Source organism: Phyllostomus hastatus, unplaced genomic scaffold, assembly GCF_019186645.2.
Source record: "Phyllostomus hastatus isolate PE091 unplaced genomic scaffold, TTU_PhHast_1.1 phas_scaffold_78, whole genome shotgun sequence".
NCBI lineage: Eukaryota > Metazoa > Chordata > Mammalia > Chiroptera > Phyllostomidae > Phyllostomus > Phyllostomus hastatus.
In genome coordinates, this window is record NW_025334041.1 from 16,647,776 (window position 1) to 16,674,460 (window position 26,685).

Here is a 26,685-nt window from a genome sequence, read left to right on the forward strand (position 1 = left end):
CATATAATAAGGGCTTGATAATGATGAACTCCTTTAGCTTTACCTTGTCTGGGAAGCATTTTATCTGCCCTTCTATTCTAAATAATAGCTTTTCTGGATAGAATAATCTGGGTTGCAGATCCTTGCTTTTCATCACTTTTAATACTTCTTGCCAGTCCCTTCAAGCCTGCAAAGTTTCTTTTGAGAAATCAGCTGATAGTCTTATGGGAACTCCTTTGTAAGTAACTCTCAGCCTTTCTCTTGCTGCTTTTAAGATTCTCTCTTTATCTTGAACCTTTTACATTTTAATTATGATGTGTCCTGGTGTGGTCCTCTTTGGATCCAACTTGTTTGGGACTCCCTGGACTTGCATGTCTATGTCCTTTGCCAAATTAAGGAAGTTTTCCTTTATTATTTTTCAAATAAGCTTTTAACTTCTTGATCTTCCTTTTCTCCTTCTGCATCCCTATGATTTGGATATTGATCCTTTCTGGATGTCCCGGAATCTTATTAAACACTACTCATTTTTTTGAATTCTTGTTTCTTTACTCTGTTCTGGTTGAATGCTTATTTCTTCGTCTGCTCCAAATTGTGATTTGAGTCCTGGTTTCCTTCCCTTCACTGTTGGTTCCCTGTATATTTTGCTTTATTTCACTTTGCATAGACTTCACTTTTCCCTCTATTTTGTGACTATACTCAACCATTTCTGTGAGCATCCTGATTACCAGTGTTTTGAACACTAATCTGAATAGTTGGTTTTCTTCACCACTTTGTTCTATTTTTGGAACTTTGATCTGTTCTTTCATTTGGGCCATATTTTCTTTTGGAGAAAGTCTCAGTGTGCGAATATGTAGGAAGGGGTGGAGCCTTAGGTATTCGCCAGGGTGGGGCAACCCATACTGCTGCATTGTGGCCTGTACGTGGGGGAGGGGTCAGAGAGAAAACAATGCTGCTTGCTTGGCTCTTGCTGCTTTCAATTACTTGCCCCACTACCTACAAGCAAATTGAGCCCTTCTGGTGCAGATTTCAGGGTGGGTGGGTTTGTGTACATTCTAGGACCCTGTGGGTCTCTACAATGAACTCTTCCCTGAGACTGGGAGTTTCTCCCTCTGCCACAACTCCCACAGATTTCTATAGCCACGAGGTTTCAAGGCTTTCTTTCCCATTGCTGGGACCCTCGGTTGCACAGTCTGTCTTGCTCCCCAGTTGTTCCTCCCAGTTTATCTGCATGTAAATGTGGAACTGCCAGGTCCACCAGTCACCACCTTACCTGCCTGGTCTTCCATGTTCTCTCTACCCTGGCTGCCTGTCTCTACCTCTCCTACCAGTCTGAATGAAAGTTTCTTCTTTAACTCTTTGGTTATTGGACTTCCATACAGTTCAATTTTCTGGCAGTTCTGGTTATTTTTTTGTTTTTAAATTTGTTGTCCTTCTTTTGGTTGTATGAAGAGACATCTTGCCATGGTTTAATTGGCAAGACAATGGTTTATTCTATTATAAACTGAGAGCATGTTAATTTTTATTTTAATGGTCCAAGATATTGTTTATCTCAGTGAACACTGCATGTGCACTTGAGAAGAATGTATTCTGCAGTCATTGGTTAGAAGATTCTATATATGTCAGTTAGATCAACTTGGTTGCAGTATTGTTCCAGTCGTCTATATCCTTCCTTTCTGCCCATTCTATCAAGTACTACAGACTTCAAATAAAATTGTGAATTTGTCTATTTCTTCTTTCAGGCTATATATATATATATATAGTGCATAAACATTTAGAAGCTTTTCTGAAGTGCATAAACATTTAGATTATGTTTATGGAAAGTGTGGATCATAAGTCCTTATTTCTTTGCATGTCTAGATTTTTTTTTAGCATATGTACTCAATTCTGTGTGATATGTTGGAGAGACTGAATTTTGTTCTCTTTAAAAAATGTTGATTTTTTTGTTCTAGTAGGCAATTCAAATATTGACTTATCACTTTGAACTTGTGTAATCTTGGTTTTATACTTCATTGGGAGTGAATCTGTGGAAAGTCTTGAAACTTGGCAGGATCCAACCTCCAAGTTCTGTTTCTTCTGGGGATCTTGTCATGGCATGGTTTTAGGATTTGTTAAGATGGTCTAGTGTCAGCCATACTCTAAGGTGTGGTCTCTACTCCTAAGGTATAGCTTTTATTGGTATCTCAGCTATATGTTTGAGGTATTAAAAAGATGTTAATGTGATCTCTCCACCCTGGGTGGGCTGTGATTTCAGTATCTCCACCATCCTGCTTGATGTCTAGGATCTCTCTTCTATTCTCAGCTTCGTAGCAGCTGCTCTCTGTGGTAAGCCTTGCGTAGTCTCATCCTCAAAGATTCCCACAGGATGCCTACATGGACTTTGCCCCCACCTCAACTCCGCAGCTCTCTCACTGCCTTTCCCTTTGCTGAAGCTGCCCTGAAATTCTGTCTCTGTTTTTCAGCTCCATGGGACTGCCAAGTTCTGTCTGGATTCCAGTTTCCAGAGATGTCATCAGAAGTTTGCACCCAGGCAGAAAGCTACAGATTCATGGACTTTCTTCATGAGTTTCCTTTCTTTCAGGAATCACAATTTTGTTACCTTTTATCCAGTGCTTGGAAACAACTGTCCTATTTTCGTCAGACTTTTTGGTTGTTTATTGGAAAGGGTTAGCAAATATTAGTTAATCCTAATATATTAATTTAAAAATATGTGCGTATCATATGAATGTCATAAAAGTGATGGTATTTCTTGAGCATAGCTTTCCCTAATTTGTCACCTATATGAATTAACCACTTTTGAAATTTTTGTTTAATACTATGCTTATTCTTATTTCTCTGAATAAGCATGGCAATGGAATTTAGTTTCCATCATCATAAGCCAGTATCTTTAATTTGTTCTTTGGATTATATCTTTAGGACTTACTATTCTATTTATAGCAGGGGTCATCTTTGTATAAATATGATACTTTTAGTAAAAGCAAGTAGTAACTTACAGGGTATAATGTAAGAGGTACCAGAAAGCTCCTTAATTCCAAGTGGGAAACTGAAGATGACTGGTGTTTTGAGAAAAGGAAGTCATTGTAAGTGTCAAAACGTCAAAGAAAGGAAGTCTGTGTTTTCCCAAACTATAAGGCAAAGAATGACCTCAAGTCTTTCACGAATTTGCTGTCTAATTATGATGCTAAATAATGGAGATAGAATATATTTAATAGCATAATGAGCATTTTTATAAGAAAAACAAAAAAACAAAATTATTATGACTTACAGAGGGCAATTTGTAAAATATACCCATTAAAAAGAACTTTTTTGTTATTTTTGCCTTCAGGGATGGTGGAATTTTGTCTGTATTTTAATTTCAAGTCTTACCCTTTCATATACCATAGGGTACTCCCCACTACATTCTCAGGTGATGCCGATGAACAGACACTTTGGGAAATGCAAACAAGTGGTTTTACAGCAATCAGTTCTGAGTAAAAATTAGGACATGTCCTCATACCAAGAATTTTAGCTTATTATATCTATTTCCAAGTATGATTTCATGTTTCTTGTCCAATATTAGTTCCATGTGCTTCTAAAAAAAGGTCAGTTTTTCTTTTGCTTTATCACAGAACCAATCTGAACATTCTGTGTGACATTCCCACTTTTAGCCACAAGATGGCCTTGCAAATCAACATTTTGTAGACATCATTCCTCCGCTTGTAATGATTTTGTTTCATGTAATCTTTGTTTTTCTTTTTCATTTACAGTGAGACCCAATTAGATATAAATATAATTTTTAAAATCTATCTTTCAGTGACGCACTTCTTTTGGTTGTTACCACACTCTTTCATTTATGGATGTTTTACCTAGGACAACTAAAAAATTAATCATGTCCCCCTACTCTGTAGAAGTTATTGCTTTGTTATTTCATTTTGGAATATTGTAGTGCTTACACTGGGAGCAAAGGCAGAGCCTGAGCCTATACTAGGCATAGGCTACATAGTGTACTTACATTGGGAAATTCCATTATAAAATCATGAGCATTTGCTTCCTTTGCTGCTTTCTCAACCTCTTCATCGGTCACACCTTCTCTTCCATATTTAATATTGTTATTAATGGTAGTCCCAAACAAAACAGGCTCTTGGCTGACCACTCCAATACACTCTCGATAATGTCGCACATTTAAAGTTCTGATGTCGCTTCCATCCACGGTGATCTGCCAATGCAAAGGGATGAAGTAGGTTGTGATGTCTGTCACTGCGCTGTGTTGGGAGCCCTTTTTATTAGTCTAAAACATAAGCTGAGGATCACCCTTTTTCAGGAATGTTTATAGCATTTATACTGTTAAGAGACTTTTTCTGGTAGGTATAAAACAAAAGAACTTTAAAAAATTGGCTTAAAAATCTCACCACATTACCTAAATATCTTTATTCTAAAACCCACAAATTAGACATTGTAAAACGATATATTCTAAGAGCCACAATGTTATTGTGTAGACACAGGTAACAAACTAATGTGATCTTTGCATTATTTTTCTAGGAAATATCCTTCCTTATTTCTCTTCAACACCCTGCTCCCCTGCAAAAGGCAAAAATATCTTCTATTCATTACTATAAACAACAATAAATAAATGTTGTCTTTCCCATAGATAGTACCATTACCTATTACCCTAACATATTCCAATGACAGAGGCCAATGTTTGATGATTATAACTCAGAGTCTCTCTTTTTCACCAACTCTGGTATTCTGTTTAGGTAAGGGTATTCTATGCAACTGCTTTATATGTGAAATGATTATCCAGTAGTTAGTTTGGATGCATGAGTTTAGTAGACTGCAAATGAAGGCTTACTTAAGAAGTCAAATTTAAGTGAAACCAGGCTACTGGAGAGTAGATTTTCTTTTAAAAATAATAGTTGAAAATTTGAGTAGAAGCATTAAAAATCATGCTTTTGTGACTATCACAGTCTCATTCTCTATGCCATGTACAAGTACATATTAATTCAATTAAATTAATTAAAATTAAGTGCAACTTTATGTGTGGCAGAATGAAACAAGAGAGCATATCCTCTACAGATGTCATTCTTCCAAGGTGTTTTGAGAAACTGAAATTCTTGGTAAGTTCTGGGTACTACAAATTACTATGTTTTTTTTTTCTCCACAGCATTTAATACCTTCTAACATACTATATAATTTACTTATTTTATTTGTCTGTCTCTACTTGTAAGAATGTAAACTTGGCGAGGGCAGAAGTTTAAGTGCTTTGTTCACCAATGTATGCCCAGTACCTACAACAGTACTTGGCACATAGTAGGTGTTCAAGAAATATTTACTGAATGAATGAATGTGCAGGAAAGAAAATGATATTGCTTCTCTGTGAGTTCCACTGTTAAAAATGAAAAGTTGTCATAGCTATAAAGTCTTTATAATAGGTACCATTTCCAAATCTCATTGTGTAGACTGTGCATAATATTGCTAGGTGCACTTACAAAGCCGTCTTCAGGATCATACAACCTCTGCAGAAGTTGGACTGCTGTACTCTTTCCACTGCCATTGGGGCCAACCAAGGCTACTGTCTCTCCAGACTTAATTTTGAGATTCAGACCTTTCAGAATCTATTGGAATGTATGGGAAGGAATTCCGTAAAACTAGGATAAGTGAGAATATGGTTTACATATTTTTAAAATGTAATGTAATTAACATAAAACTAATTGTTCTGTGACACTTAAAAACAAATGTGGACCTTAATATACAATATCTGTTTCAATATAATAATAACCTACATAATATTGGAAAATAATTGTAAAAGATCTCTCATCATCTCTCTGCATGAAGAAGAAATCTAAATTCAGTTTAGTTATTAAGTCTTAATTAGCCACAATAAACTGTATTTTCAGCTGACATACTTTATATGAATTTCATGGCTCCCAAGTTAGTGAAAATTTCACCTTTTAATTTGAAACAGCTGAATGGAATCTTGCCAGATATTTTTGTGAGCTATTTAAGAAAGTTTTTTTAGAACATATTTAATATCATTGCAAAATATATTCCAAAGTAAAACAATTGTTAAAACTTCTGTGCTTCCTCTGAATGAGATTCCATGAATAGGAACCCTCCCTTTTCTAGTGGTGGCTATCCTGGGAACATTTCAATTTAGGGGAAAACTTTAAAATTTTCTCAATTGCTGAGGATTGCTACCGGCATTTAGTGTCTGAGGGACCTGTGACATGCAAGAAACCTCCTGGAATGACAACAGCAATCCTGCTGAGAAACTCTCACCTATCTTTGCTTGCATTTGTATGTATTCAGCCTGACTATAGGAATCTTTCCTCGGATTCTCTCACTTTGATCTCCTCATTTGTAAATAAACTGACCCTTTAAATAGCCAAACATAAAAACTTCAAAGGTCCAAGCAGAGAAAAATTCTGGAAAGGAGGTAAGAAATCAGAACCTGCAGTGGGAGGAACTCCTCCTCTACCTGCACTTTTACTGTGGAGTTGATGCCTGTTACATCCTTAGAAGAATTTGTACTTTATTTAAAATGACTGAATCTCTTTCTTAAAATTTACTCTTCAGCTTAACAAATAGAGCTATGTTGCAAAATTTCATTAAAAAATAGTTGTTTAAAATCCAGAGAGCACTTTACTATGCAACACAGCACAATCCATGCTTACCTTTCCAGGAAGCCAACTCAAATGTTGCAAAACGGAGTTGAAATACTCTATTTACGTTAAGAAAGATGGTAGAAGACAATACTACTACAATAATGGTAATTAAGTAATAAGGAATTAATAAAGAGCTTTGAAAAGAGAATTCCATTCAAAGACTTAGAGAAAAATAAAGAAGTAGGAATAGGTAGATCTTTTATGATGCAAATTATGCAGAGGACATTTGTATATTTTAAAAGACATTACAGGTTGATAACATTAGCAATTTTATTAATTTCACTTAAAATAATGTCCTTTTTCTATGAAACAGGTATTCATTAGTACTCTGCAATCTTTAACTACTTTTTGGATAAATACACCATAAAATGAAAGGAGGAAGACAACAGAAAAGACAGACACATTTTCTCAAGAATTTGTCAAAGGCTGAATGACAGAGAAAGGAAGATAAAACTGTGTTGCATGTGCATGCATGAGTGTGTTTTTGTGTGTGCAAAAGCGAGGGGTGAAGTAACAGGCACAGATGCTGTTCAGTATAAGTCCTAGGGAAGGGAGAAGTGAAAGGCACAACCAGGCCTAGTTCTCCCAAGTTAGAGACTAGGTTAAAATGAGTTATGTTGTTAAGGGGGACAACATCCAGGGACTGCCAATCGAAGACTTTTTGGTGGGTGCTGCCAAATCCAGAGTGAAGGAGTTCCAGGGAGTTGAAAGTGCTTTAGTCAGTTGAATATAGAAAAGAGGCTGCAAAATGTAACTGGCTCGTCCAGAGTTATTTATCTATTGCTAATATTTCTATATTTCCTTCCTTCCTTCCTCCCCACTATCACCTCTTTCCCTGCTCTCTGTTTCTCTTTTCAAATCTCTGAGCAAAGTAGCTAAATCTTGGTGCAAATGATTCCAGATTATCTCATAAGAGGAGATCTTAACCAATAGACAGCAATATCAGAAAATGGTACAATTCTATAATTAATTTTAACCTACCTTGACAGAAGGTCTTGATGGATAACTGAAAGAAACATTTTTAAATTCTATAGTGCCCTCTATGCATTCTGGTTTATAACCTGTTGTTGAAAAGTTACCTATAGAGGGTTTCTTGGAAAAAAAAAAGAGAATATTATAAATCTGCAAGGGACTAAATTGATACTCTCTAGATTCTGAAAAGTAACTTGAAGATGGGCTTATATTACAATGTTTTCCTTTTTGCTTTAGAAGTGCACTGATTTAGAATGAAGGTTTTAATAAGACACAATCTCCTTGTAAAAGAATTAAAACAATCTCTCTTTCCATAGCCAATTGCCTGACATTGATTTTGTCCATCTTTCAGTTTTAGTGAAAGGAGTGTCCCTGTTTCTTGGTTTCCTTCTTACAACAATGTTAGTTATCTTTCAAAGTAATTAGAAGACTTACCTTATCAATAATCTGAAAAATATTAAAGGCAGCTCCTCGGGCTATAGTGAAGGTTTCAAAGTTAGGGGCTGCTGTTCCAATACAATAACTACTATGGATTACACTAAAGAAAACCTACAAGAACAAAAAAAAAATTATCCTTCCTCAGTTATATAAGAGAGACAACAGAATACAGTGTACACTTGGTTGAGACTCAGACTGACATTAAAAAAACTAAGTAAGGGAGAATAGAACAGGCTGTCAACTATAAAGGAAACACAAGTTAATCCCATCATGTTTGGGCTTTTCCTAATGTGGGTCAACTTTTGATTGTCCCACAGCCTTGTCGTTATCACCTTCTGGGAAATCTGAGCAGGAAAACTGGCTTGCGGAGGAGAGCCTTGCATACCTGAGCCTGGCTGAGTGAGGAGGTGAGCAGCACTCTCCTCCTTGTTCTTTAAAGAGAAGGATGTGTTAGATTTCACTAACTCAGAGCCATTGTGCCATTTCTGTCCAAATTCTTATGAATTCTTGTCCCACTGGACACCTGTCCATTTTTAGAGAGATAAATACATCTCTGCAAAAAATCAAATAAAGAAAGAACCCTACAAGCTAGGTGCTATTTTTCCTGCTTACAGATGAGGAAGCTGAGGCTAAGGGTCATCTGTCCAAGTCACACACAAACTGAGGAGCAAGGATGTGCCCCAAATTCCTTGTGTTCCAGTGTCATTTATATGAAATTAATGAACAGCTTAAAGTCTTAACTATGAAAGTCTCAAATTCATAATATGACTTTAGCTGAGAAAAAAGAAATCTAGGTAGAATAGGCAAGCTAGACAATTCAGTTCAGCAAGACAAGTAGTTCTTAATCCTGAAATAATCTGTTGATTGTCAAAATTTGGGAGGATAACCGAGTAAATTCAAATTTAATGCATAACCCCTAAGAGTTTAAAGAATTCTAAATTGTGATGTTGGACAGAGCTTAGTCTGTTTAAAAAAATTTTTTTTATTGTTCAATTACTGTTGTCCCCACTTTCCCCCCATTGCTTTCCACTGCCCTGCCCACTCTCCTCCCCCAATTATTACATGCTGAAAGGACAAAGGGCAGGTGAGTCCAACCCACAGACTATTTCCAGAGGGAAGACATTTAGCAAGCTAAATGTAGAGTACCATCGTATATCAGCAAGATTGAAAGGAAGACATCTCACCGGAGACTGGCCTTTTTTGCTGGATTAAGAAAACTCTCTCAATGGAACATTAAATTATGATTCTTCTAAAAGTATGATGCTTTTAGAAGATAGGCTGGATAAATATATCCTGCCATTCATAAATATAATTTAAAGGTATATACAAATCATGTGAAGAAAAAGATAGGTGCTTATTAAAAACATTCATCTTTGAATATTCAATGTTATTCAAAGAGAAATTTTTACTATAGCAAGAAAAGATTTATCTAGGCCAATTACTTTTGTTCTCACACAAGACTTACAGCAAGGACAGTTCCAATGGTATAACCAGGTTCTCCATTCAGAATCAAGGAGGTTCCATACCAGAAAGTGAGTCCATACGTTCCATTCATAAAGAAGTACACAGCACCAAGAGAGAGTTTTGAAGCTATAGCCTTTTTAATGCCAACATCCTTTGCATCTTTTAGATTGTGTGTATACCTTAAAAAGAAAAACTATAATGTAATGACTAGCCTTTGGGTAAAAATACAATCAAACATGTATTGTCATCATTAAAAGAGCAGACCTTTGAATTTCTTTCTCTTGGGCCCCAAAGGCTATGACTGTCCGGATTGATGACAAAACTTCTTCTGCCACAGCTCCAGCTTTGGAGTAGGCATTTAATTCCCTAGTGGTCAATGAGATGACTATCTGTAATAAACCATGTCCACAGTTAGCCAAAGAATGACTTTGGGATAGTAACAATGTAGAAAATTTAATTCAGGTAGAATGTAGAATAACATAATTTTATTATTCCAAAGGTACTTTACATCACTTAATCCAACCTCATCAGTTTGCACATAAGGAAACCAATGACCAGAGATACTGACTTTTTAAAATCTCACAGCAGTGGAAGAACTTAGCCTAATATAACCTAGAGTCTAAATCTCAATATTTACCTTCTACTAGTGGAGTTTCACTATTTTCTCTCTGTATTTTTTAAAAATTAGAAAATGTATATTTATATTAATACAATTGGTAAAGACTTGATTTGGAGAAGGATATTAGGGACATAGTTCTTTTTGGATACACTCTGGAAATTAGTAAACCTAGTTTAACTTGATTTGATTTATTATTATGGAAAAAGCAAGGCCTCTGGAGGATATTGGTCATACAGTTGTGGCAGGAAGAGAACGATGATCCTGCATATACCCAGAAGGAATTCCCGCAGCGATTCCTCAGCAATACAGCATAGTAAATTCTGTATCTCCGAACACTAACAGCTGAGGCTCTAGAGACAGAGAGAGGAGAATATCACTCTTCATGATATTAGGTAGGTTTATGTGATTTCTCAAAAATTTAAAATCAGAATGGGCCTTTTTCTCTATTAAATGCACTTGCTACTCTCTTGATTAGTAAAGGATTTAGTTTAGTAATTAACTTAACAGTTCTATGAAAGGGAACAGGAAGAAAATTGTCCTCAGAGCTGTGAGTCTAACTATTACCTACTCACATAACAAATCATCCTCTTTCAAAGTACATTTTGCACACTTGGTGCTGATTTTATGTAAAACATGCTCATCCAGTTAAACTCAGAAGATAGCATAAGCTAAGAAATACTTATTATTTTATTTTTTAAAGATAATCATTTCTACGATATATCACTAGAAGGAAAGCAGCACCTAGCAAAAATCCTTGTACATAGCAAGTACTTAATAAATGTTTGCCAAATTTAATTAAATTGAAGGAATATAGAACTTAGATTCCCCACTGATGTTCTTTTCAAAAAACTTGTCTGTGTCACTTCTCTGGGCAGTTAAGTTAAAGATCTGATCTTAGTAACATACTGTGGGTAATCCTCCTCAGATGTTCTCATTTCAAATAAGCTAGGGATGAAGATTTTGACGAGGGTTACCAGGTCAACACTAGAAGCCACACTAATAAAGATTTGTCGTCTAAATGGCCAAGTCTATTGTTAAGGAATTATTCAATGACAAAATATTTTTATTGCTAAAAATTCTTATTTGGTTGACTCTGTATACTGTTAGCAAACTCAGTGAATATTTTGGCTTTGATTTTCATAAAAAATAATTAGTCTTGCAAAATTAAAAACTCTATTCCTCAAGAATACACTGTACCTCAAATCTAGGAAATGGGTATATACATTGGTAGAACGGAAAAAAACTGATTTGGAGAGAGCTATTAAGGATATATTGGTTGCTCTTAAACTTCACAAGGAACATTGTTTTCAAAATCAGGCTGTAAATAGATTAATATCTTGTGGTATACTCACAGTATAATAGTGAAAAAAATAATTAAAAATGCACATACATAATTTGTTAAAATTTACATAATACATAAAAATAGACAGCAGCAAACATTTTAAATATAATTTAGAGCCTTATTAAAATTTTAAACTTTAAATGGTTGTCATAAAAATGTGTTTAAATATTTATTGTTTTAGGATTTTCTCATTCTGTTCTAGTGAAATAAATTGCACCACATTTACCTGGGAATTTAGAACACATAAGGTACTGCCAGCAGCCCATGTATCCACGCACAATACTTTCATTTGAAGTATTTACCCATGCTATCATTTGAAGCTGCATTAGGCTACTAAATGAAGAGGAATATTTTTAATGTTAGTAAGATACTAAAACCAACTTCACTATAGCCTAATAACATGAAGATAGAAAGGTGATTAATGGTGAAGAAAATCAAGAATAATTTTGTGTATAATGTCCCTTTCTATTTTGGGACATAAAAAATGAAAAGAAATCCCTTTCTGACAACATAGTAAAACCCTAGTTCACATTCCTGTTTCTTGTCAACACCACATTAGCCATCTTGCCTACCCTAGAAAACATGGCCGCTGAAGCAATTATAAGAGGAGATGTAGACAGAGTCACCAGGGTGAGTTTCCAGCCCTTCACCAAACCAATTGCCAGGCCAATAGAAAATGTAGACATGTTTTGAAAAAACAGAGCAATATTGTCTCCAATACCATCGTTGATTTTGTTGATGTCACTGAAACAAATAAAGGCAACAAAGTCAGTTATATGACAAATATGAAAACAAAGCTGATAAGCTACACATCCATCCTCTTACTCAGTCATTCGAGTGTTAAGTTCACCCATGTCACAGCCATCAAACCAGCTGATGTCCTGTGCCAAAATGGAATGAAAAAACTGTTTTCGAATTCTCTTGGTCTGTCGTGCTGCAGTCATAATCCAAAAGGAAATCTGCATGTAGCCAAAAACCAAGGCAGTGACTCCTATTCCAACATAATACAGGGTCAACCTGAAAAAAAGATTATTGGAAATGTTAATGAGACTGAAGAGCAACTTCTTCCCTTGTTACCAACACCTCCCCTAAATCAAACAAACAAACAAACAAACAAAAAAGAACCCAATATTTGAATTAAAAAGTCACATTATTTGACTAAGAGGATTTATTTATTTTTACTTAATCCTCACTAAAGAGTAGGTTCATGGATCTTTGAGAGGAAGGCAAAGAGGAAGAGGGGTAGGGGGAAGAGGGAGGGAGAGGGGGAAAAAGGGGAAAGAAGGGGAGAAAGGGGTAAAAAGGGGAAAATATGGGGAGAGAGACATCAATTGGTTGGTTCCTGACAAACCCACAAACTAGGTATGTGTCCTGACTGGGAATCTAACCTAGAACCTTTCTTGTATATGGGGCGACATTCCATATGGAACCCATCAGTTTCACTCCTATGTAATCTACCTAAGAGAATAACCTATTTCCACATATATATCAGTGTTCATAGAAGGATTATTTTTAAATAACCAAAAAAAACCCCCAAAACCCAGAGACAATCTGAATGGTGAACAGATAAACAAAATGTGATGTATCTTTGCAGTGGATTACTGCTAAGCAATAAAAAGGAATAAACTACTGACACATGTTACAATATAAATGAACCTCAAAAACATGGCAAATAAAAGAAGTCAGGTACAAAACTCACACATATATATTTCTATGCATATGCAATGCATTTGGAGGTAGAAAGCAGGTAAGTAGTTGCCTGGGGCTGGAGGTGGGAATGGGGACTGACTGCATGCAGAGAAGGGATCTTTGTAGAGTGATAGAAGTGTTCTGAAAGTGGATGGTGGTGAGGGTTGCTCAACTCTGTAAATTTACTAAAAACTATTCAACTGTATTCTTAAAACTGGTGAGTTTTATAGTAAGTAAATTATGCTTCAATAAAGCTAAAATCATATGAACAGCATAATTCCAATAACATTAAAATTATAAATGCATACTTATACATGTAAAAAGACTAATATAAACCAAAATTAATATTTATTAGCCATTAGTAGTGGGAATATAAGTGATTTAACTTTCATTGTGCATTTTATCTTTTTATATTTTCTACAGTGAATATATTGAGTATTTAATCAGAAAAAGTAATTAAAATAATTTTTATATAAGCACTGATTCACTTTTTAAAGACTATTCCTTGAAAACAAAGAAAAAATTGCATTCAATTTATTCCATATGAATGAACCGTACTTAATTTTTCTCATTTCTCATTTTTCTATTAATCAGTGTTCCAAACTACCTGGCACCCAGAAGAAGAAACACTACTAGTCCCATAACCCAGGCTTTATTTTGCATCAGGAAATAAAACAACCATCAGGGTCTAAGCCTTCTAAATTCAAAACTGTATGCAAATTAAGGTTGATTCAAGTACTCCATTTATTGCACATTTATTGTGTGTTAAATATTACACCAGGCACTTTACATATCTGAGCATCACTGAATCTTCAGAAAGTATTCACATCACATTTTACAGGTGAAGAAGCTGAAGCTTATACAAATTACCAGATAGTTTCTGTAGCTGGCAAGTGGCAGAGCCTACCATTTGAATCCTGAATTTGTGATCTGAATTCTTAGCTTATGAGCTGAATCACTCTGGCAATATTTTTGGGAATAAAGAATTCTCAGATAGGTTTGGGAAACACTATGTGCTTAGCATCACTGCCCCTGAAAATTGATAATATACATTAAATATTTTTGAAAATCTAAAAGCAAAGAGTTTAATTTTGTTCAACCTGGGATGTTACAGACCAATTAAGCATAACAACCCCGTTCTTTTAAAATGTATTACCTATTAACATCAGTCATTTCCACTGTATATAATTTGAGAAATGTTCCAGGCTACAACTTGATGCAGCAGAAATAACTATCTATTTAATCTATCATCCAATGTCTGATGTTCTTCTGAAGTAAGAGAACCTCCGTTTTACTTGGAGTGGTAATATGCCCAGCTAAAATGGATGTGGACATATGACTAGTAAAAAGACAGAAGGATTTTTGAGTCCTTGATTACATTTAAGTCATACTTTATCCTTAGACTGCCTATTTTTATGTGTGAGAGAAATAAATTTCTATCATGGTCAAGTGACGGTTATGATGGGTTTTCCACTAGATGCAGTTGAACTAAGTCTAACACGGTTCTTGGTCCTCTAATTTGCCCCTTCATTTTCAAGTAGATTATAGTAGATATATTCAAAGTAGCAAAAAAGGAAGGCACAAGTTGCTTAAAAGTTCATATAGAGTTAATTAACTCTTGACAGCAAAAGAGGAAGCATCATAGTCACCAACAATAATCTTAAGACTATTTAGCCATTATAATCCAATTCAACAAGAGGAGATTCAATTATTTTCAGAATAACTGCCTGATAAATAAAACAAAGGCATAGGCCTAACATTAAAATAAAACATTACATTTTTATAAAGCTATGAGTCATTGTCTTTGGAAATAGGTAGAATAAAATTCTTCAGTTCCTGATGATTATGGATGGTAGAGGTATTAGTTTATCCTAATAAAAAAGTTATGTAAAGCAATAATGTGGTCATCAAAACATTAGTTTCACAGAATGTTACTAGAAGTTAGTAGAAAAAATTAGGTTCCATAGTCAAATAGGTTTGGAAAACTTGGATTAATGGAAGCCTTTACTCTGTTTCTCTGTCCTGCATGTACCCAAGAGGAGACTGTCATATACGGTGTTTTCCAAACCAATTTGACCATGGAACCTTTTAAAATCATGTACCTCAAATATTTTCAAGAAAAGAACACTGGTTTGAGAAATAGTAGCCTAACAAATACTACATTATAACTGTTAAAAATGGTTTTTTAATAAGTTTAGTAACCTTTTAAGAACTGTAGAGACACACTTTTTCAGCTTATTCTCCCTTCTATTTCTTCTTTACATGGATACCCATATTTTTAAAAGCTCCAAACTTTTTGTAAGAAACTCATGCTTCATAATCGTACATCTGAATCTTGCTTTCATACTGTAAGAATAGAATTCAGTAGAAGACAATACCCTGGATCCTAATGAGGAATTTTTAGAAAACACATTATAAAGAAATTTTATGTGAAAGTTGCTAAAAACAAAAGAATTTTCCTTTAAGGGAAGTTGAAGCTGCAGCAAATCACAACTTGAGGGAATTCCATTCACACAGTACAGAACAGCATTTATAGCAGAGCTTTTGGTGATGAAGAAAATATTCCCTGTCTGTAGGTAGTGATTCCCCATCACTATGGCAGCCAGCTGCATGTGGCTATTGAACACCTGAAATGTGACTGAGAATGAGGAACTGAATATTTAATTTTATTTAACTCAAATTTAAATAGCCATATGTGGCTGTGTCTAACACATTGGACAGTACAGGTCAAGAATTATGGTCCAGAGTATGTCACTGGGATGTGATAGGTGTCTCCTAGGGCTGTGCAACAGGTAGGCTTCACTTTTGGGTGAAAACATGAGACATCACTTAGGTCTATAGCAAAGATTCACAGTTTTAGTGAGACACTACAGAAATCCAGTAAATATACTCAGTAAAGTAACATCTCTCTGACTAATAAACTCAATACACATCACAGACAAAAGCATACTGTTTAATACATAAAACTATTAACACAGAATATCCTTATAAATTACTTATTTCAGACTTTACAATTTTTAGTCTAATGAAAACTATAATTGTCTGAATAATTAGTTTCCAAAATCAGTCAATCAAATTTCATCATTTCATTAATATTTTTACTGTTTGTTACACACTTCTCTCTTTTTTAAAGTCCATAGAAGTGGCATTTTTCTATAAAGTTTGTAAGAAAAATAATTTGAAAAAAAGGAAAAACAACTCCTTTAGTTTCCAGGATATGTAGCTTCTGTTCTAGGAGTAAAAATTTGTATAAGAATGCAAACCCCAAAACAACTTTTGTCTTGGTGATAATTTCATCAAATACTACTTAAAGCATATGAACCTACATACCTTTTAAATAGAAGAAAATATTGTATAATAATTATATTTTATAACTTAGTGAAAGAAGAGGACATGTATGCTTTAATCACTTGCAATATTAATGATCACACTTTTCAGTATTTTCCTTATAAATATTAAATAAAGCAGCATGTAATGTGCATGATGTTTACATTTCATTTTGACTTACACAATCATATCTTCATTCAGCTTCTCTTGAGACTGAGTACAGTTTCGATAATTTGCTGTAAAAAAGATTTTTAAATTGTAAAGGCAGTTAATTTATAATTGGCCATACTGTTCCATACATACCTCTCCAAACTAAATACAGTGCATTCTCAAGAAAATAAACTTAATAATGCTTACACACAGGTTTATGATTACCTTATTTTCTATTATTTAACTTAAAATTTGAAATAATTTTCTATGGTCTCAATAAGTACTTGTGCAACATGAAAAATTATAAGTTAATATTAACTATGAATCTCATACCAGGAAAGAATTCTTTAGGACATCTCTGATTTCAGTCAACAATTGTGTATTCTTTAGGTAATTGTGTATTCTTAATAGTAATAAAACTGTCCTTCCCTGCTAAGATTATTTATTTAGAATTCTGTTTGATATACCTCTGGGAATAATTTAGAAAATCCAAGAAAAGCAAAAACATGTGAAAATTCTAGAAGCAGTAGTCATGGGAAAAATTTAAATAAAGCTCATTGAAATATGTTGAGTGTAACAAGGATAGTGACATAATAGAACAGTATTTAAAACACTCCTTGAGTTCCAAGTTTTCTATATAAACTGTTTTATGTATCTGGTTTTCATCTGGTAAAACATATATCAAATGCTAATTAATATACCAAGGTTGTGATTTCACCAACAGCACAAAACAGTGGTTAATAATCACTATCATGATATTCTTTCTTAAACTTCTATAATAAATATTTAAAATGAATTGCAAACATCATAACTCTATTTTTAAAATCCTCACCCAAGGATATGTTTCATTTATTTGAGAGAGGAAGGGGGAAAGAGGGATTGAGAGAGAGAGAGAGAGAGAGAGAGAGAAATGTCCATCAGTTGCCTCTTGTACACACCCCTGGGATCGAATCCACAGCCTTTTGGTGGCTGGGACGACTCTCCAACCAACTGTGCCATCTAGCTAGGACAACATCATGACTCTTCATCTCTTACATAACCCCAGCATCTTCACACATGATAATATTTATGATCATTATTTATACGCAAACAATCATTTCCCTCTTAATCCATTTATGAAATTATGGCAGGAAAATATTTTAAAGCAGTATATTCCAACTATCACAATTAACATAGTAGAAGTATCAGAATTGACTAGTGAAAGGTTTTAATGAGATTAACGGAGCTAACAAAAATAATAAACATTATTTCTAAAAGTGGAACCTAGAATCACATAAAAATGGCATAATCTCATTTTAGAGAATATATTAATAGAGGTAGCATGTGCAAAAACTCAACATTGGCTTAAAAATGGACCCCAATCAGTAATAGCTATATTCATATTTTCATCTTTTAGAGCAAATAATTCTCCTCTATTATCCTCCAGAAAGTCAATTATTAGAAATTTGTATACTCCATGATGAAACAAAACCCTTCCCCCCCAAAAAACTCCCAAACTGGAAAAGTCTTACATAAAAAACAAAAATTAAAATTCAGATCAATATCAATCAATTATGTTTGGCCTACCCTATCTAAAGCTGGTAAGACAATCAATTATCGAGTAGATCTAACAGAAGGAATACTCCCAAGGACACTCACTGCCTTAGGTTGCTAGGTTTTTCTTTCCTTCCTCTTTCACTCACTCATTTGGACACAGAGAGGCATCGCTGGCAGTCATAAATACTTACTCAGTGAATTGGTGGTTCCTTTTGTTTTAACAAACAGAATAACATCCTTAATTTAGCTTCTATCATTAAACTATTAAAAAATTATTGGGTTGGCCAAAAAGTCCATTTGTTTTTTTCCATAAAAGACACATTTTTTTGTATTCACCAGTAACTTCATTGATTTGGATATTTTAAGTCGGCTATCTCCCTCTCCTACATGGTGCAATGTTGGTTGTTCTCAATTAATGTCTCGATTTGATCACTATCAACTTCAACTGGTCTATCCAACCATGGAGCATTGTCCACCACAAAACTTCCCAAACCACTTTTGACACATTCAGTCAGGCACAGCATGTTCCCCATACACTGCACAAATCTTTCTTGTGTTTCAGTTGTGTTTTTACCTTTCTTGAAACAATGAAGCATAATATGCCCAAGAATGTTGCTTATTTTTTCCACCTTCAGTGTTAAAATGGCTACACAAAAATTCACCAATTTTGATAAGTTTTTAAAATATTTTATATTTATATTTATTTATTTATTTATTTATTATTGTTTTTCAAGTACAGTTGTCTCCATTTTCCCTGCACCATTTCCCCACAAGCTCAGCCATCCCCACCTTCTTCTCCTGATCCCACTTCCTTTAGTATTGTCCATTTGTCCTTTTTTTAATAAAAATTTTATTTATTTATTTTTAGAGAAGGAAGGGAGGGAGATAGAGAGAAAGAAACATCAATATGTGGTCGCTGGGGGTCATGGCCTGCAATCCAGGCATGTACCCTGACTGGGAATTGAACCTGCGACACTTTGGTTCGCAGCCCGTGCTCAATCCACTGAGCTACACCAGCCAAGGCCATTTGTCCTTTATAGTTGTTCCTGAAAACCCTTCTCCTTTTTCTCCCCATTATCTCCTCCCACCTCCCTTCTGGTTACTGTCATTTTTTTTAAATGCATGCTGATATGATAGCTGTCAAAATACAGTCTAACAGAATTGTTTCAAATGAAATTAAAGACAACTAAGCACTTACTAGAGCCATTGTATGGAAAAAACCAAACAAACTTTTTGGCCAACCAAACAGTAACTGTGTAGATAAGAGATCATCACATGCAAGGATGTGGAGGTGGACACAATGATTTTACTCCACTCAAACAAGATTGGGACAGTAGAAAGATTAGCCTTCAGGTGGAAAACTGTAAGGAATAAATTTGTACTTAAAGTCAAATAGAGCACAAAGAGAGGTATAATGTATAAAGTCAGGCTTGTGTCTAAAAGACAGGTTTTAATGAGACATTTATCCTAGTTATAATGAATAGTCAAAGGATACTTCCTTCCTATTGTGTAATTTGGGGAAAAACATAATATCAGGGAATTATCAATATCAATATTTATAATATACACCAGATTTTTTTTTAAAAAGTGAATATTCGCTATATTAGTGCCTAGGAGAATTGATGGAATTTACATCTAAAGAATGTCACCTTAAAGGACATGACCCTAAAATATGATGCTAGAAAGGTAACAATACACAAAGGACATCTATAATTATGGGAAGCATAAAAACACTTTTTCCCACACCTGATTGCTAGATTCCCCTTCTATCTTTATTCAAGCTATTTGTCTTAGTACTATAATTTTCTGCATGTTCTTTTTGCTTTCTTTGCTATATTATGTTCTATAATGTCATGCATATCTATATACTATTAATGAAACTCTAAAAGCTCTCTGAAAGATTTAGCCATTCTTGATTTCTTCTTCTTAAAGGGTGAATTACAGATGAATGGTCTGGAATGGCCCAAGCCTTTGATTAAATCCTGATATAATCATCACTTCTTTTTTTTTCATTTAAAATAATGTTTTATTTTTCAATTACAGTTGACATACAATATTAATTAGTTTCAGGTGTATAACCCGGTGACTGAACATTATATAACTAAGTAATCATGCCAGTAAATTTAGTATCCATCTGACAACATACATAGTTATTGCAATATTATTGACTATATTTCCTATGCTGTACTTTAGACAGAAAATTATTTGAATATGTAGAGAGATAAGCTGAGCAATACTGGGTCTCAGATGATTTTTATATACCATGAGCAGACAGCCATTGGACTTGAATTTCAACACTGGTTTTCCCCTGAGTGTCCAGCCAGCAGGCCCACCATACAGTGTTTGGACTTGCCAGCTTCAATTATTGAGTGAACCAATTTCTTTTTTTTTTTTTTTTAAGATTTTATTTATTTATTTTTTAGAGAAGGAAGGGAGGGAGAGAGAGAGAGAGAGAGACATCAATGTGCGGTTGCTGGGGGCCGTGGCCTGCAACCCAGGCATGTGCCCTGACTGGGAATCGAACCTGCGACGCTTTGGTCCGCAGCCCGAGCTCAATCCACTGAGCTACACCAGCCAGGGCTGAGTGAACCAATTTCTTAAAATAAATCTCTCTCTCTCTCTCTCTACACACACACACACACACACACACACACACACACACACACACACATCCTATTGGTTCTGTTTCTTTGAAAAATGCTGATGCATATAAATTTTGGTTCTTTAGTCCCTAGCAATATAAAAGTATAAATGACTTAAATACATACTATATAGATACTGTTTAACAATACAATAATTTATATTATGAGCTCACTGTTCATTGCATTTAATGCTTTTAAGTCTCTGGTAATATAAAGAAGTAAATATTTTACTTACTTGTGTTGGTTTTGACTAGACACCCACTAAGAAGGTTATCACTCATTTCTCCTAAAATCATTGACATTACAGGAAGACAGGCTCCATTTATCAATGATGCCAGTAATCCCAGGACCATGAGTGTGAGGTCCAGTCCATCAGCAAAGCGAAACTGGGAAAATGAAAAAAAAAAACATGGTAGCAGATTAAAACCAAAAACCAACCTATAGTTTTTGCCATCAAGTAAATTTTATTTTATAAATTAAGAGACTAAATAAATGTATAAAGTCATGAATAAGTATTTATAGTGTTAAAAAAATCACCAGTCCTAGGGATTTACAATACATTTTAAAGAAACTGTTGACAAAAGAAAGTAGCATAATCAGTACAAATTGTAGACCTATGACATGAGTCAGATCGATTGTTGGCATGAATCAGAAACTTCCTCCCATTTGGTTGATTCTGGACTAAAGTAAGATATTTCAAAAGACTGCAATCATAATGTCTTTATTGATGGACAGTTGCTCTTCAAACTTTCAATTCCGTAGGCTTATCAACATCATAGCAATGAATGTGTAGTGAACAGTAGCTATCCAGTAAAAATTAGTTTGCCAAATGTAATTAATTAAAGTTTTCATTCTAATTTTAAATTCCTCACATTTTTTCCATGCAGGACAATGTCTGTTCTGTAAATTAGGGTCTACAATAATTTGCAAAGCTGTTTAGAATAAGAAAGAAATAACTGAAAGTCAAATACTGAAGTGCTTCACATTCTATTCTATAGCAGGTCCCCACAGCACTATCTAAAACCAAAATATGAACTTGAAAATGTGGGTTATTTATCTTACCGAGAGAGGAAAAGATAAACTGTATAATGGCATTGAAATGAAATTAGGTTTGAATAACAGCAACTGAAACTTAGTACACATAAAGTCTATCTGGAAGAAGTCCAGCCATTGTTAGTATAATGGGAACAGTTTGTGTAATATCGATGTAACCTGGCAGCCAAGGAGAGTGGATTGGAATGCTCATCCGTGAACAATGACGACTTCACTGCACTAGTCAGTGGGGGTGGTAGACACCACTGAGTGAGCATGTGTACTGTGTGTCCGTTCACATTCAAAATGACTGAGCAAGTAGAGCAAGGAATCTGCATCAGATTTTGCATTAAGCTTGAACATTACTCTGCAGAAACAATTCAGGTGATTCAGAAGGCCAAAGCTCTGGGCAACTGGTGATTGGCAGCTTCATCACGACAACATGCCCATTCATGCATCATGTCTTATGCAGAGTTTTTTGGCAAAACACCAAATTACCCAAGTGACAGCCCCCACACAGCCCAGATTTGGTTTGAGACTTCTGGCTTTTCCCAAAACTAAAATCACCTTCGAAAGGGAAGGGATTTCAGACCATGGATGAACTTCATGAAAATAGGATGGGGAAGCTGATGGTGATTGTGAAAACTGTGTGAGGTCCCAAGGTGAGTATTTTGAAGGGGACTGAGGCATCATTGTCTTGCATACAATATTTCTTGTATCTTGTATCTTCTTTAATAAGTATCTCTGTTTTTCATATTACATGGCTGGATACCTTCTGGACAGACCTCCTGTGTTATAAGTGGAGACTGAAAAACATTTAATGTTTTTCCATTCATTCATAAAGTAGCTAATAAATATTTATGAGTTAAATGCCATAGCACTGTACTTGGCACTAGAGATAAGAGATTATCTGCTCTTCCTTGCACTATCCTCCAGAGTAGTATGTTATCTCCTTGATAAAGTTTCTCATGTTCTGCTACATCTCCGATTTTTTAAAAAATTGACTTCTGAAAAAAAAGATACTGTTTCATGTGTATTTCTAGTGATATTTATAGCTAGGCTGATTTACAGCTAGAGTAGATATAGGGGCTGTTTTGGGAACACATTTCTGAAAATGTTTCTTGAACACTGCCAAACAATTGTGCTGATACACACCCTGTTGCATAGTCTTTACAAAATATTTAGATAATTATTTCTTATTTAAAAAGGATTTATAGCACTTTAAAAATAATAAAAGTAACTCATATTACGGTCTTTTCATTAGAAAATACTGAAGTGTAAACAAAATAGTAGAAGTCACTCATAATTGCACACCACTCAGACACAACCTCTGATGTTTATGTATCTCATACACACATACACAGACCTTTTCCCCCGAAATTGGAATAATTGTATAGATAGTTACTTCTTAAAAATTAAACGTGTTCCATTTATTTTATTTTTCTCTTTTCTTTTTCCTTTTTTGCTCAATCCCTCCATCACCCCCCAGGTTACCTCACCCCCACAGCTGTCAGCCACAGCTGTCAGGCTTCTCTCTATCTATGATCTGCTCATTACCCCTTATTGTAGAACTGCTGTTGGGTTGATTATATTTTTCCTATTGGAAATAATATTTCAATAAATTATTTTTAATTGTCCTTTCCTCCCAAATAGATGTAAACTATCAAACAATCATTTTATGCACTACTGACAATTTGCTAAAATTTTCTGATATGCATACATTTTAACTGATTTCACTTACTATTTCAAAAGGTCCAACAACTGGGTTTCTTACTTTGGGCAGTTGTTCTTGTAGTTTTCTGGAAAACAAATATTAAAATTTAAAGGTTACATTGTGCATTAATTTGTAACATTTTCCAATTATAATTGTGCTAAAGTGTCAAATTTCACTCTTGGTAGCAAATTTATAACAATGCTGAAATTTTAAAAACAAATTTAATGATAGACACTACAAAGCTTTTTAGTATAATCACTGGAAAAGTAAGTTGTCCCTAGCTTTCCACATTAGTTAGAGTAACAATTGAAGGTGCATATCTGGAGTGAAATTTTTAAAAAAGATTTTTTAATTTATTTATAGACAAAGGGGAAGGGAGGGAGAAAGAGAGGGAAACATCAATTTGTGGTTACCACTTGTGCACACCCCCTATGGGGACCTGGCCCACAACCCAGGCATGTGCCCTGACTGGGAATCAAACCAGTGACCCTTTAGTTTGCAGGCGAGCACTCAGTCCACTGAGCTCCACCAGCCAGGGCTGAAGTAAAGTTTTTTTTTATTGTAGTAAAGTACACATGAACATAGAATTTACCATCTTACCTCTTTTTAAAAAAGATTTTATTTATTTATTTTTAGAGAGAGGGGAAGGGAGGGAGAAAGCGAGACAGACATTCATGTATGGTTGCCTCTCACACCCCACCTACTAGGGACCTGGCCCGCAACCCAGGCATGTGCTCTGACTGGAAATCGAACTGGCGACCCTTTGGTTTGCAGGCTGGCACTCAATCCACTGAGCCACACCAGACAAGGCCATCCTACCAACCATTTACACGGTTTCTTTACACCCTCACCAGTACTTGTTATTTTCATTTTATTTTATTATTATTATTAATTATAGTAGTAGCCATCCTAATGGGTATGAAGTGATGGATTAGAATTTTTAACCCTTTGTAACAAATTGCTCAAGAGCAATTCTAAGTGTTAAATGAAATTTCTATTAATTACACATTAAATAAGTATATTGTGCATTTTGTCTGCCATTGAACATTTCATTTTGTAGCTCACATTACAAGTAGGTCCACATGAAAAGTGTAAATTTTATCTATTTATTTCAGGGAAATTTTTCAACTGAATACACACCAATTCTTAAACATTAACAGAAGACTGAAGGGGATCAGATTAAGTTTTCTAAAAAAGATATGACAGAAGGGCAAACTTCCAACTTTTCTCTCCAGCTTTGCAGCATATTGTTCAATCAGCATTGACAAATGAGAAGTCACTTAATTCTATTCTACCTGCAGTTAATAATTTACTTATGTTTTTGGGCCAACTGCTCTGAGATGAGTCATGGATGACAAAAAGTGCTTTAAGATTGTGAAGTCCTTCCTCCAGCCCAAATACAGGTTTTAAAGCCTAAGACCAAGTTAACTCTTTTTAAATAAATTTTATTTCAGGAAAACACTTCTGTCTACCATTGACCTTCATGGAATGCCTTGGAAGAAGGGATTGGGTAGTCTTTTAAGAGTCTCATGCTCTAGCAGCTGAGCTAGCTGGGTGTCCCTTGGGTAGTCTTTTAAAAGTCTTTTTTTCTACCAGAGTTGAAAGTGAAGACTCATAGATAGAGAACAGACTGACACCGGTCAGAGAGGTGGAGGGATGTGGGGCTAGATAAAGGAGGTGAAGGGATTAAGAAAAAACAAACAAACCAAAACAACTACTCATAGACACAGACAACAGCATAATAGCATGGTGATTACTAGAAGGAAGAGGGAGTGGGGGAAGGTAGAAGAGGGTGTAGGGGGAATGAATAGTGATAGAAGGAAGCAACATTGGGTGCTGAGTACACAATACAATTGAAGATATGTTATAGAATTGCACACCTGAAACCTATATAATTTTATTGACCAATGTCACCCTAATAAAATCAATAAAAGGACTGTACAATAATAATAAAAATAAGAAAGTGAAGAAGAGAACATGGGCAGGTATGGTGGGAACTCCCTTTCTGGCTGTGGTAGCCCTACATTAATGAACCGAGCGGTCCAGAGGGGTTCCCTTGGGTCTCGCAGTTTATACATTGAAATGTAACATGATTATTATGGTGAAAGTAGAAATACAGTAGATTTTAAACCATTTTTACTCTATATCTCTAAATTAATGGATTACAGGTGAAGACAATTTTTATAACACACACACACACACACACACACGACATCCATTTGGTAAAAACATCAGAATCTAATATTTTCTTTTATTAAATGTGCCATGTGGAATGGAGGATCCATAGAGAATTAAAATGGAATTCTCTGTCTGGTAAGCTACAGGTTCAGAAGAGGTGATATATGAAGTACCAAATCAATAAATCTTATACTATTAACACTTCCTAAAATTACTATTAAATCAGCTGCAACACTGATTATGTTGAAGTCCAGCAACAAGCAAATAGTATTGCTAGTTTTGGAAAAGAAATATAAACTTTATTTGCTACAGCTGTGGAAAGAATAAGGTATCTTTGAAATTGCAGAATACTTTTTATCGAATTTACGTAAAGCTTACCTATTTTTCTGGCAATTTTCTTGCATCTCTGCAGTTCTTTCAGAATTTGCCATCATAGTTACCATTAAATTCTTCTGAAACCAAACATTAACAAATACATCATGACTAAATGAAATTTTATCACTTAGTTGATATAAAGCATTCTTTATATCCCTAACAGCCTCTGAAAAATCATGCTGCTGAGTTTCACACTGCCTCTCCACTCCCCTCCCCAACTGAGGTATCTATTCAAATTTTATCATTGAATTTATAACTTCTTTGTTTCATTCTGGACTTGGATTTGAAGCCAATGAAAATTCTATGCTAGATTCTATGACAATGCATAGTTTTCAGGACATTGAATTTTATTTCTACTCTGCCACTGATTTGTTATAATTGATGAAAACTTTATCTTATGGTTTTTCTCTGCAAAAACTTGATGCAGTAGTTTCTGTGGGTGGTTTGAGAGAGCAGGGCCCTCTAGTTCACCAAATATAAGCAAGTTAGAGCTACCAAATATAAACTAATGCTTATCAAAAATAGAATATATTAATAACTCATTATTAAAATTCTACCTAGCATAATGTATTCTTTTTTTGGATGACACT

General features: G+C 34.8%; 1 protein-coding gene across 1 annotated transcript in view; it reads right to left on the bottom strand.

The window, feature by feature from the left end:
- The window catches only part of ABCB5 (ATP binding cassette subfamily B member 5), an 87,310-nt gene extending 61,159 nt beyond the window's left edge, over positions 1–26,151 (bottom strand). The window contains exons 1-12 of the mRNA XM_045828292.1: positions 26,099–26,151; positions 23,570–23,627; positions 21,032–21,182; positions 16,650–16,704; positions 12,278–12,469; positions 12,025–12,196; positions 9,756–9,880; positions 9,493–9,670; positions 8,025–8,138; positions 7,599–7,709; positions 5,442–5,567; positions 3,968–4,171 (exon numbers count right to left, since the gene is read on the bottom strand). Of these exons, the coding sequence (XP_045684248.1) occupies positions 3,968–4,171; positions 5,442–5,567; positions 7,599–7,709; positions 8,025–8,138; positions 9,493–9,670; positions 9,756–9,880; positions 12,025–12,196; positions 12,278–12,469; positions 16,650–16,704; positions 21,032–21,182; positions 23,570–23,627; positions 26,099–26,151 (1,539 nt within the window). The remainder of the gene's footprint in view (positions 1–3,967; positions 4,172–5,441; positions 5,568–7,598; positions 7,710–8,024; positions 8,139–9,492; positions 9,671–9,755; positions 9,881–12,024; positions 12,197–12,277; positions 12,470–16,649; positions 16,705–21,031; positions 21,183–23,569; positions 23,628–26,098) is intronic.
- Positions 26,152–26,685: the final 534 nt, after the last annotated feature.